Here is a 13,775-nt window from a genome sequence, read left to right on the forward strand (position 1 = left end):
GTGTTAGTGCACTAAGAAAAAGAACTGAAGTTTCTTATGGATTCCAATTCCTCATTTTGGTCATTTAAGTTCATTTTGCCTTTTTAACCCTCTAAGTGTTTACATGGACCCAATGCAGCTCTGGAAAGCTGCAGAACTCTGTAGCTGCTCACACAGTCAGCAGTGCTAGTTCACCCTCGAGTAGGGGGTGGCAATAGAAATGGTGTCTCCTCGCAATAAAAACTATCACATCATGAAAACACAGTAGTTCTTTTCCAAACATATGCTACCACTGTATTACAAATCAAAAGAAACATCAGCAACTCCCTCCTCAGGCAGCAATTTGGGGGGATGCTAAACTCCCTAATGGTTCAGAGTAACAAATACTATAAATAATTAGCATCTGTTCTGCAGAAAAAAAAGCCAGAAAGTTTAGAAAGATCAGAGAGTTTTCTGCAGAAAGTTCTCACACAATCTACTGCCACCTGAAATCACAATTCTCAGTGAGTATATTAATTAATTCATTACTCAAAAAGTTCTTGACCATCTTTGAAAGCTTTAACCGACAATGGGATCAATTTGACCTCCTGGGCTTGTGAAAGACACAAACTACTGGTGCCACTTAAGACTGGAAAAGTTAATGCCTAAATTAGGGAAGAAATTTTCCTTTCCCTTCCCCCTCTTCAGTTTGCACTACACTGGACAAAGCAATCTGGGTACAGTGGATTTTTTAGGGTCATCCAATGGCAAACCGCAAATTCCCCAGTGCACTCTGGAGGAAAGCAGCCAGAAGCAGCTTCAGCATCCTTTAATCAAGGAACATCTTAACGATCTGGCTCTTGGCTGGAACGTGCCCTTGGGACACGGAGGGATCTACCCGTAGCCCTCGAGAGCCAGTAGGGATTCATCCTACCTTGGTTGTCTCCACAGCCAGCAGCTGTTCTGAACAACTCTGAATACCACACATAACCACACCCCCGAGAGACTCAGACAATGCAACTGGCAAAGAACATGGTCTTGGTAACACCAACTACGTACGAGATCTGCTCTCCATTCCCACCCACCGCCCTCCTGTAGAAAATCAAACTTTTGATTTTCAAGGAACTCAATGTCTTGGATTCAAGATCCCTAAAAGACTGTTTTGAGGTTTGTGAGACAATCATGACCAGCAGTTTTGCTGTTTAAAATAAAAATAAATCCTCTGTACAACTAAGATTTTTCCTGGAGATCTCCTCTAGACAGTGCAGAGAACAGAAACCACAGACCATTATCATCATCTGTTTTAAAGGCTGAGGGACTTGGGTCTTTTCAGTGTGGAGAAGGCTGAGGGGGGATCTGATCAACACCTATAAATACTTAAAAGGAGGATGAGGCCAGTCTATCTTCAGTGGTGCCCAGTGACAGGACAAGAGGAAATGGGCACAAACTTGAATACAAGAAGTTCCATCTAAACATGAGGAGGAACTTCTTCCCTTTGAGGGTGGCAGAGCCCTGAAACAGGCTGCCCAGAGAGGTGGTGGAGTCTCCTTCTCTGGAGACATTCCAAACCCACCTGTGCAACCTGCTCTGGGTGGACCTGCTTTGGCAGGGGGTTGGACTAGATGATCTCGAGGTCCCTTCCAACCCCATGTCGTTCTGTGATTCTGTGAAACAGAGAACTTATTTATTCAAACTTACCTCCTGTAACAAACCTATAACCTATGGCACCTGCATTTATACAGACACGTTTTACAACTACATTCAACATAAAGGCTTCCAAACAGAAACTTGTAATAGGCTTCCTAAGACCAAATATTGTTTGTCACAACCCATAGCCCACCACTGTCCACACATCCACCTCTCCAGTGAGGCTCAGGCATCCACAGGCTCCCCAGTTCTATAAGAGTAATATGCTACCACCACCTTCTGCTCCATCTGGAGCCATCAGTCTCAAGCAGGAGAATTTTAACACAGAACTTGAATTTTGACTGCCAGGAAGCCAGAGTTCAACTGAAAAACAGACAGCAGTAGCTCTGACAACAAGAAACCATGGAACTGCAGAAAAACAGCAACAGGAGAGCCCATCACCAATGAATCTCCTCTTTCTCCTCCTGGTGATGGTCAGAGCTTTTTCCCCACCTCACAGAGCTCTCTCTTACATTATTTCTTCCCACTACTGTGTCCCGTTATTCTTCCAGTGCTCTTCCTACACTTAGGGTGGGCAGATGCCTGATGGTTATCCCTTTTTTTAGGGATAGAGATCTAAAGAGACAGATCTGTCTCCTTAAGGAAATCTCCAGTTTGGCACAGAGTTACACCCACAGCTTCTCACACATAAATACTCAACTGGATCAAGTGAAACCGACTGAAAAACCCAGCTGGTCAAGGTGTGTATAATCCAGGACTCGCTCATTAGCTGCACACCTCATTTAAAAACTGTTTCCAAACCTACACACAAATTGGTAGTGACTCCTATGGCCACTAAATGCTCTCATTTCACAGAAGCGATGGGTTTTAGCAAGCTGCAATAAAAAGTGAAAAACCATCATGAATTCAGAAGCACCACAAAACAAAGCATTACCAGGAATCGCTCCTCTTTCTCCAGCCAGCGCTGATCTTCCTCCATCTCCTGCTGCTGTCGTATCAACCTCTCCTCCATGAGGTGTGTGGGGAGAACCTGGCCCATTCCTCGGATGTCCAAAGTGCCCGAATCCTACACAACGGAGTGGGTTTATTCAGCCTCTCAACTTCAAATTTACATAAACAGCTGCAAAGACTTACAGATTATAAAAGATTTTTAAAAATCCCAAACGCACAGCAGCAGTCAGGCAGAGCTCCTCCAACTCCTTATAAACTGAAGCAGACTGTAAGAAGAAACCCTTTCCAAGTACAAACATTTTATCTGCCTTGCTCCTAATCACTGGAACCAGAAGGATTTGAAAAATTCTGTTCTGTTTTTCAGCAACGTTGTCACATCAGAGATTGCACTTCATTTAAGCTGGACAACAAAGACAGATTTATCAATTTTCTTTTCTTGGTCTTGAGCAATAATCTAACTGCCCAGTCGTTAAAAGCTGCAGGATACATTTTTTACTCCAAACAAACACGCTTTCCAGTTTTAGCTGACACTTGCAGAGCGTGTCACAAAACCATTTTTGATGATTTTTTGGGTATATTTTTATGCACGCCTTAAGCTTACAAAACTGAATATACCATATCCTGATGCTGCCTGGAAATCATTAGCAAGTGCTGTATATATAAATCAGCATTCTGAAAGCAGCCAAGGGGAGTCTGGTCACAAACTTGACTGAGATCCTTTTTAGGTAACCAACCTTCCCAAGCTTTTGTGAAACCTTTGGCTGTAACATTTTAACAAACATTTGCAAATCATTCATATGCTTCCACCAACACCTTATTCAAGCAGAATGTCGTCAAACCGAGTTGTTTCTCCAGTCAATGATCTCCAGGGATGCTGAAGTGCTTGGGACTACAACCCTCAACTAAATACGGTGTGAACAACCAACAGGAGCACGGCAGCAAGTTGCAAGGGCAGAAGATATGGGCAAATCAAAGATAAGCAGAGGAAACTGAAGAAGTAGACACCCATCTGCTTGCTGGTATGTAAGGGGGAAGCCTCAGTGACCACTTCAATGTTTATCAGAGGGAAGCATCAGTTAAGAGGAAATGGATTTAAGACAGAAGCTGCACAAAGTGAGTCTTGATAAAATGGAATGAAAGAAGTAGAAAATATTGGAGGAGACAGAAAAAACACGACCGAAGGTTAAAGGGGAATTAACTTGATGCTCCTTGCAGCAGCTCTGTGCAATCCTGCCAGCCTGAAAAGCACCCAGCAGGAATACAACACAAACACAGCTTTGCAAACTCTTCCATTTTCTGTTCTGGATAAGTTACGGAGAAGCCCCAGATACTTTAGCTACGCTGGGTATCTCCCACAAGAGGTATTTTAAAATGTTAATGATATTACATATTTTTACATGAATGCTCCCATCTCTATTAACAGCAATAAGTTTCAGTAAAGCCTTCTTTTACCAAATGCAAAACATTTGCTATCACTCCCTTAGTTCCGATAATAAGCAGTAATAACTTCATCAAGAATTTGTATAAAGAGTACACGTTATGCCCAGCCTCACACAGGAGGATTGGTTTCACAAAGAAGAGATTTCAGTCATGACTCCCATCCCACTGCAGTAAGGGAATTTAAGAAATACCAAAGAAACACTCAGTTCTCCTACAGTAATCTCCAGATGTACCTAAATAATAATAAAAAAAGCACATTTACTGTACAGAGCACAACCACAGATGTGTCAGTTCATGATACCTCCATGTTTGGTTGCCACACTGATATTTCCTGAGGCCGGTGGTTCCAGGAATCTGCTTGATCCAAGAGAGAAGCCTGCCCAGGGTAAATGCTGCCCGCCATGGCTGGTATCCCGTGAGAACCGGGGTAGCCAGACACCTTTAGGATTTAAAAAAATTAGTTATATGTCACAAAACCTCTTTTTTAAATCTTTGAGAATGCCTATCAGAACATAACTCTTTGAGAATAACTATAACTCCATAGAAATATAACTTTTGAGGATAACTATCACTATTTGAGGATGCTTATCCAACCAGAAACATTAGAAATTATGTTTTAACCTTTGCAGTCAAGAAGATCCAAGTTCTTTGATGAACAAAACCAGATCTACTGATACATTTGTGAGAGCTACAAGCACAGAGCTCATATTGAAGTTACTGGGAGCCTGCACACATCGCCCTACAGAGCTGGGTAAAAACATCCCCCCCGGTGTGTGCTACAAGCTTAAGTCTTGAGTGACAGCCCGTACTCAGCGTGCTACGCTGTGCAGCCTCAGAATGGCTCCCCAGGAAAATCAAAGTAGTTGTAATGAGTATGAGGTACTCATGAAAACAATGAAATCCTCCCCCTCTCCATAGAAAAAAACCCATAATCTCGCCCGAGACTGCTGTATGTGGCTGCAGTTTGAACAAATCCAAGGATGCTTCAAGCACTCTCATCACAAACTTTTGTTTTAAAATTGCTTCAGTGGTTTTAGGAAGAAAAGCAAAACCTGTGAGGACACCATGCAGTAGATCTGAAGGCACCTTTCAGGCAACAGAAAATAAAAATGGTTCAGAGAATCATCAGGGAACCCACTATCAATAAGGAAAGTCCCCCAGTCAATGCCATTTTATAAGGCAGGTAATTTTATAGCTTAACACACGTGTTAACAAAACACCACATTCCTTCAATTAAAATGAAAACATCTGATGTGTTTCACTGTTATTTTAGGAACCTGAGCACCGTATCAGATATGGAAATACCTGCCATCTGCAGCTCCACCTGTTTGGGGTTTGTTCTGATGTGAACCCAAAAGCATTTAACAGAACTCAATGAAACTAAACCATGTAAGAAGGGACTCGATCCCACCAGCTGCAACCCAGTTAGAAACCCCACGTTTGAAAAAAACCCCCACACAGAGTGTTAAATGTAATACCTGGTAATGGTTTGGCTGTACCATATGCTGTGGACTTGGGTAAAAGCCTTCACTGGATCTGGGACTGGGGTAACCAGGCCTGCTGGGCTGTAAATGTAAAGGAATTTTTAGAGACTTTAGAAACAGAAAAACTAAAACCAGAAAATTACTCTTTGGTGAGACAAACATTTACAGGTGGTGCACCACAAAAGCAAGCTCAAAACCTCCCCCTGAGATGAATACTCTAAAATGACTCACATTTTTTTTAAACAACTAAAATGAAGTTTTCCTCCATTTTTCTTTAGAAATGGAAGCAGCTGAATTGTTTGCAAGGTATGTCAATGAATAATGCTTGCTCTGTTTATTCTTTGTGTATTTAATCGCTCACACTAAATCATAGAATGGTTTGGGTTGGAAGGGACCTCAAGGATCATCCAGTTCCAACCCCCTGCCATGGGCAGGGACACCTCCCACCAGACCAGGTTGCTCCAAGCCCCATCCAGCCTGGCCTTGAACCCCTCCAGGGATGGGGCAGCCACAGCTTCTCTGGGCAACCTGTTCCAGTGTCTCACCACCCTCACAGGAAAGAATTTCTTTCTAGTAGCTAATCTAAATCTCCCGTCTTTCAATTTAAAACTGTTCCCCCTCGTCCTGTTGCTCCACTCCCTGATGAAGAGCCCCCTCCATCTCTCCTGTAGGACCCCTTCAGATACTGGAAGGCTGCTATAAGGTCTCCCTGAAGCCTTCCCCAGGCTGAACAACCCCAACTCTCTCAGCCTGTCCTCCCAGCAGAGGAGCTCCAGCCTCTGATCATCTTTGTGGCCTCCTCTGGACCCGCTCCAACAGGTCCATGTCCTTCCTGTGTTGAGGACTCCAAAGCTGGACACAGTGCTCCAGGTGGGGTCTCACCAGAGCAGAGATTCCACCTGGAGTACTGTGTCCAGCTTTGGAGTCCCCAACGCAGGAAGGACACGTATCAGGTAACAACCTGGGGATGGGAAAACAAAACAAAATAAAAGTAAGTTGCCCTCCCGTGACTGCTGGGAGCAGCAGAAGGTGCCACCCCAGAATACTGAAACCATGATTAGCAGCAGAGCTTGAGTGGAGAGCTGCAGGAATCCATCACAAACTGACCACAAGGCAGGTAATATTCCACATTACAGTGGTGACTGCACAAAATTAAATTCTTCAAAATACAGGCCCGATCCTTTAACGGACAGCAAAAGAGCTGTGATGAGAAGCAGACAAGTTCCCAAGAGAAGAGAGTGTTCTGCAACCGGTGAGGTTAGACCATCACAGCTGCCAAACACCTCAGCAACATCCAAACAGCACAGACATGGAATGAAACAAAATCAAGTGTAAACTACAACACTTGGAAGCAAACCCCTAATTTTCTGTCCAGAATAACGAAAATGCAATTAGTTGATTTGTATCCTCTCCTTGGTGTGTTATAAATAAACTTAACGTTGCCCCGAGAGCTCACCAACTGAAGTTTCAGAGGAGTGATACAAGAAAGAAGAATTAAAAAAAAGGCCAGGAAACGATTTTCTGGCAACTATGTTAGTCTTTTACAAGTTAAACACTCAAGAAACAGAAAATCATCGATGCAATGTTCTAGCACGGACCAGTTCTAGTAACAGGTCAAGTAGAGCCAGGTCATTTCAGGCAAGTATTAGCAGATGATGAGAAAATTGGGCAGAATGCCGTTGTTTGAACGAACCCATCAAAGGGGGCTTTGAAGAAATAAATGGAATAAGAAGGGGTTTTTTTCGTTTATTCTTTAAAAACACATAATTTGCAGTCTTAGCTACCTTGGGAGGAGCTTCATCCGATCCTCCCGAGTCCCAGGATACTGTGACTTGTCGCCTGGATTCCATTCTCATTCGTTCTTCTTGCTGCAGCTTCTCTTCCTCCAGTATTGTACTGCAAAAAACGGATCACATTAAGTAAATTATATTAAGTAAAACTCCAGTTCAATATCTGACACACCTCTCCCCAGAGCTCCCACACTTTTCAGACTAATGAATACTACTCGACAAAGGCAATGAGAACTGGAACACAGATTTCTTTTACTTATATTTGTTAGGTTTCTGAAAACCAGTATCAGGAAGAATTAATTCTGTAGGATTACCCATGTTCTTTTAGTACCGAGATTTTAGAAAGCTGTGGTTGATCTTGTACAAACATTTTTTGCATGTTAACAGCTCTTTCGCTGTGCAATTACACAAAGAAATCCTTGAAGGCAATCAATCAAGCACTTACTTGCATGAAGATTTATTTTTCACAAGAAAATATTCCTCTGAGCTGTTGTAAAGGTTCAAAATGTTCTTTACTGAAACTCAACAGAGCTTCAGATCCCTGGGAATTTTTTCTTTTTTAAAACAAAGCAGTCAAAAAGCATTTTAAATACTACATCTTCAGCTCTTACATTTTAGCCTGATCAGGAACACATTCAGCAAACCAATTTAGCAAGACAGAAGTATCTGAGAGTATTCATTCAGCTTCTAAAGGTTCGGGTCAAAAGGCAACATTTTCAACAAAGCACAAGACAGTAGTAAAACTCGTTCGCTACTTACCACTGTTCTGACTACTAAAAAGACTCTTTGAAGTTCAACGTGATACTGCTGCCCCCACAGCAGCCTCCTCCCAGCTCTGCTATGTGGATTATTAATGTTGGATATTTGCCATTTGAAAAAAAAAAAAAAATACTCAGAATGAAGCTTTGAAAGAGCGAGCTGCAAACTCGCTGGAGCCGCACGCTACGCGGATACTCCGGAGACGATTTACATATCTTCTATCCCCAGGGGAAAGATAATCCTGTAAAGGAGCTATTCCAGCTTCTTTATCACTCAGGAGTTTCCAGAAACAAAGCTAGGTTCTGAGTTCATAATCTCCTCTTCAGTCTGCTAAATAACCACCCAGAATTACTCATACAGGGGATGAGATCAACCAGAGCAATCTATTCTAATCTTGGAACTTTGCAGCTCATTTCAAGAATAAATTCCTGCTTGGTTGGAGACGAGAACTTTGCTTTTCCTTACTCAGCCAAATAAAAAAAATAAATAAGCTCTGCCACTTCTAAAAAGCAGAGAAGTCATCTCGTCTCGCTGCAGCCAAAGCAATTTGAAAGTATTGCTGCAATTTCAATCCATCATTGCTGAAGTAAGAGAAGAATGTGGAACAAAAACAAAATCAGACAAGTTATTTGGGAAAGTCATCCTGATACAACTACCACGGAAACACAGCTACAGCCCAACCGGGGGAACTAAAAAGAGAAAAGTCTTTTTATTTCACTTTTCTCTTCCTTCAGAATAAGGAAAATGAAACGTTTCCTACTTGGTCCCATGAAGAACCAGCAAAAACCCCACTGCTTTAAGGCTGGGTCCCACTTCAGAGACTGGGCAAGCATTTTTATGTAGCACGAGAAACGAGCCAAGGTGCATCCATGGCCATGAAACATGATTCTGATCTTTCAAGAAATACCTCAAGGTTTTAAAAAAACCACAACAAAACACCACACACACACACAATATCCACCCAGACATTGCATGAATAAAATACAGATTTTAAACAAAGCTGTTGTAGAGCAGTTGCTCTGATCCGAGTGGAAGAGCGGAACAGGGGTGGGCTAAAAGCAGCTGACTAAATTTAGAGATGGATTATGGACAATTTGGGGTCACGGGTATAATTTGGCACGGGAGAGTCACAGAATCAGAGAAATACAGAATGTTTTTCATTGAAAAGGAACGAAACACCAATCTCTACCTGCCTTGCTATCACACCCCTTTTATCTGCGGTGCCCCGGTATTTAATACAATACCATTAACTCAATTGTATCACTGGAAGTGACAAATTTCTACTGAAATGATTTCTTTTTCGTATTGTAGGCTCAGCTTTTTTGCTACAACTCTAACTCATCCCACCCAGCAACCAGCCGGGTCCGGGGCTGATGATCAGCTCCAGAGCTTGCACTGGGATGCCCCCGAATACCGCTGACGAGAATATAAAATAGAAATGTCTTAGAGAAGCATTGCTCGAAAAAAATAACCACGAAGAATATAACTGGCTCACAGAAACGTCTTTGTTTTTACAAAGGGAAGACCAATCCATAGACAGACTAAAATCGTGCCAAGAGATATTTTTGACCTTTTCTCAGCGCAGCTGCTGAAGAACTCCCAGCAGTTTATTAGAATTCGCAGAAGGTCAGGAAAGTCAGATCTAGGCATATTTTCCCAAACTGCACATATTTTTAGCAGCAAAGACGAGCGAGCAGAGAAATATTTCTATTCATACGATTTCCCAAGCAAATCTTAAGGTGGCCCAGAGAAACTCAACTCCTCTTCTTGGCGAGGTTAAAGCTGATGAAAAATCTCAGCTCTTAAAAGTTTGCACAATTGATAAACTTATTTCCTTTACAAAGAACTTTTTACTGAAATTGAAAAGGAAACATTTACTGAGAACTTCAGTGTAGGATGATCTGAAATATTAAAACATATCCTTCCATTTCCAAAGGCAGAGCAATACCAGCGTGTGCCACAATTGTGGGTGTCAAGAGGATGGGGCCAGTCTTTTTCCAGTGGTGCCCAGGGACAGGACAAGAGGAAATGGGCACAAACTTGAACATAAGAAGTTCCATCTAAACATGAGGAGGAACTTCTTTCCTTTGAGGGTGGCAGAGCCCTGGAACAGGCTGCCCAGGGAGGCGGTGGAGTCTTCTTCTCTGGAGACATTCCAAACCCACCTGGACACATGCAACCTGCTCTGGGTGGACCTGCTCTGGCAGGGGGTTGGACTAGATGATCTCCAGAGGTCCCTTCCAACCCCATATCATTCTGTGATTCTGTAATGGTGGTGCAGGAACCAACAGTGAGTGCTGACCCTCAACAAGCAGCTCCTTTATTCCTCTCTGTGGTCTGTGGCCATCAGAAATGCAAAGCTGGATGCAGACGAGCAGCTTTCCCTTACTGCCCTAATTTAAAAGCACTTTCACATGGGAATTATTGCTAATGGTCACTGTACAAGGGCAAAAGGCTAACAAAGCACTTCGCAACCTCCATGGTGTATTTCAGGTGGGTGCTACAATATTTTTTGGCAGGACGCACTGAAAGGAGAGGATTTAAACTACCCTCACTCCTGCCAGTTTTGTTTCTTTTATTTACAAGCAACACCAAATCTACATCAAATGGAGTCACAAAACGGCTCAAGTCTAGTTCTCATTAGTTAATTATCTTACTCTTGTCACCAGACTTTAAAGGCGTGAATTAAGTCCATTTTTATCTTTTTTCTTTGCATTCTTTTTAGAGCATTATTTAATAGGTGACCTGCGATGCTGGGATGGTAGGGGGGTCATCTGCTCTCTTAAAACCTGTGCTTCTAAACCAGTGAACACCAGAGCTGGGCTCACACTCTTACCACACCTGGGACACAACTCTTCTTTATTTTGCTATTTTTAGTAGAGAGAAAACATTAGCAATAGATACTTTATATAAAAATCACCCAATGATGCAGTGAAAAATGTCATGCAACTACATTGATTTAGAAGCTCAAAATTAAAACCCAACAATCAGGGCACCACAACTGGTGGAGCTGATTTATAAGGAACCTGATTTATTAAGCCTGGGAGCTGCTTTATTAGGAAGCCTGTGATCACCCTGGTGCTACCTGAGCAACACACACCTGCAGCATACACAACATAGCAAAGAATAAATTAAATTTAATAATACATGCATGTAGGAGACAGTATAGTAAGTGGCTAGGAGTGATTCTGAAGAGAAAGGCTGTAAAAGTGATATTGTATGATTTGGGTACATTAAATACTGTGCAAAGAGCCTCTTATTTACCAGGTAGAGCAAGATCAAAAATCTCTTCTACACAACATCAGGAAGGCAACACAGGCTTCCCAATTTAAATACCAGAGACTCCAATTCCAGACCCACCAGTGAGAGAATCACAGCAGTAGCAGGGTACCACCTCCCTTCCCTGACTTATTCCGAATTTCACCACTCCTCAAAACTGAAAAAGGGACCTAGGATGCCAGGAGGAATTACATTTGAAAATCCACAATCCACTCATTTGTTTCTGTGCTTGCCTTGAAGGCTAACTCACCCCTATCTGCTTTGGATAGACCAAAACCTCTAAAATATCAAGCCTTAATGCCACCCTCATAACACTGTATAAATTCTACAGAAATCAGCATCTTCACATTGCACAAGCAGCTGCAAAGAAAGTTTGTACAAAGCAGCTGTTACTACAAAATGGGGAAAAAATAACAAAACAGAGAACACACGAAATGCTTATGCTCCCATCAGTGCTATTTCGGAGGCAGAAAAGAAGGTTTTTTCCCAAAGCCATGGACTTTTTCCCATTAAAAGAAAGAGGAAGGCTGCAGCGCTGCCTCACTGGCTTCAAGCAGACAACTGCTCTGCTCCCAGCTTGAAAGGACAACCCTGGAGAGGATCCAGAACGAGCAGCAGCAACACCACCCAGAAAAGGCCACCAGGGAAACGGCTTGGTTTTGCAAGTTCATGGGAATTTGAGTTTGGAAACACAATCTTTCCTCTCTGCCTGAGATTTCCTCATCACAGGAGAATTGGCAACCTTTCCGATGAGACTCTGTCTGTGAGCAAAGAATCAAGCCCTAAGGATGACTGTGCTGCCCAACTGCCAGGAGGTAAAGGTCACCAGGTTGGGAGTGGCAGAAAACTCTCTGCTTTGGTGACAAGAGACTAAAAACCTGCATTTTAGGGTTGCTGCAGCCCCAGGGGAACAGCTTGTTCTCTAAACAACACCCCAAATCTCCCAGCATGACTAGAGGAGCAAAAACCACCCTCCTTGGTGCATTTTTCATCTAGAACCAGAACGGTTTATGTTGGAAGGACCTCCTTGAGACCCATCTCCTGGTGAAGCCGGGATCCAGGCATGGCAAGGTCAGGTTGCTCGGAGCCTTTTCCAGAGAAGGACTGAAAGTCTCCTCACGTGGAAATTCCAGAGTCTTTCTGGGTGACCTGTTCCAGAGCTTACCCACGCACACCAGGAAACATTTTGATTTGTAATTAAGGAGAATGTGCCTTGTTGCATGTGATGGCCCTCAGCCTCTGGGGATGCATTTCTCTGGAGAGCCAGGCTCTTGGGCACTGGTCTCTCCTGTTTCACTGGTGATACCATTCCTCATCTCTCACTATTTTTCCCCTCTCCCCCTTCAGACTTAGGCTGTTTAAAGTGTTGCTGCTGTCACACTCTCTCCAAGCACAGCCTACATTTATTTCACCCCCAACTTCTACTCTGGATTGACTCATCCTCTTCCCCTGCTGCTGAGATGTTATCCCTGCCTGGGTTTAACACCACAGCTCTTCCAAGTCTCATCCAATCTTCCCAGTCATGGTTTTTGTAGGGTTTCATTCTCCTCCGTGCCAGCTGTAAGTTACCAGTACAACATGACTACAAATTAAAAAGAATCCTCTTCTTCCAGAGCCAAAAAAAAGAAAAAAACAAGCAAATTGCCAATTCCCACCTATTGCCCAAACCACACAACCGTGTCATGTCTTTTCCTTGCAATCCCTACCAAGATTCCTGCCTTTGCAGTCAACTCCACACAGTCAATAGGGTAAGTTCTTGGTGCTACACCTTCCTCTGGCTGTGTAAATTATTGGTCTACACGGGAGCTCCCAGAGTAACAGATGGCAGAATCATATGATATTTTTAAGAAATAGGAAAAAACTTAAAGGCAGGTAAGTTATCCATACAGCAACTCTCAAACAGCAGCACAATTATAATTGTTCTTTTTTTAAAACCACTTATGAATTATCTCGTACCATGAAAAAGCGACAATGGTATTATGAAAATAAAAGATATCAAAAAGCACAACTTTGAAACAAGACGTAAGATAAAACTGAAGAATTTGGCAATGAAGTACAACAAATGCAAGGGTGGATTTACAGCCTCCCATACCTAGATATTGTCTGAAGTTTATACTGAATTAGGGAAAACAAATCCTGAGCCCTCGTAAAATCCCAAAGGTGGTCACAAATATCTTAAGTGTCTACACAATTTCTCTGTTGTGTTTTAAAATTAAATATCACTCCCATTTTGTGGCTGGTGATACGGAGGTGGGAATAAATTATTGCAGAATAATCAGGGTGTGAATCTAGGCTGGTCTCAACAGTGAGTGCCCACATTTATTCCAAGATAAACAGAAGGTAGACGACATCCTGGTTTACAAAGGGCAAAGGAATTCCTAGTGGATGACGCTGTATTTCGTGCAGGATCTGCAATTGCTCAGACACAGCTGCACAGAGCAGTCCCTGTGCTACCTGTGTTATGGAA

The 13,775-nt window shown here is 42.7% G+C and overlaps 1 protein-coding gene across 9 annotated transcripts in view; it reads right to left on the reverse strand.

The window, feature by feature from the left end:
• Positions 1 to 13,775, reverse strand: part of PTK2 (protein tyrosine kinase 2) — a 182,783-nt gene that overhangs the window by 16,075 nt on the left and 152,933 nt on the right. For all 9 annotated transcript variants that reach the window (XM_014965332.1, XM_014965325.1, XM_014965324.1 and 6 more), the window contains 4 exons: positions 7,265 to 7,376; positions 5,475 to 5,561; positions 4,298 to 4,435; positions 2,540 to 2,671 (listed from right to left, as the gene is read on the reverse strand). In XM_014965332.1, the coding sequence (XP_014820818.1) occupies positions 2,540 to 2,671; positions 4,298 to 4,435; positions 5,475 to 5,561; positions 7,265 to 7,376 (469 nt within the window). The remainder of the gene's footprint in view (positions 1 to 2,539; positions 2,672 to 4,297; positions 4,436 to 5,474; positions 5,562 to 7,264; positions 7,377 to 13,775) is intronic.

This window comes from Calidris pugnax, unplaced genomic scaffold (assembly GCF_001431845.1).
Source record: "Calidris pugnax isolate Ruff unplaced genomic scaffold, ASM143184v1 scaffold41, whole genome shotgun sequence".
Classification (NCBI taxonomy): Eukaryota; Metazoa; Chordata; class Aves; order Charadriiformes; family Scolopacidae; genus Calidris; species Calidris pugnax.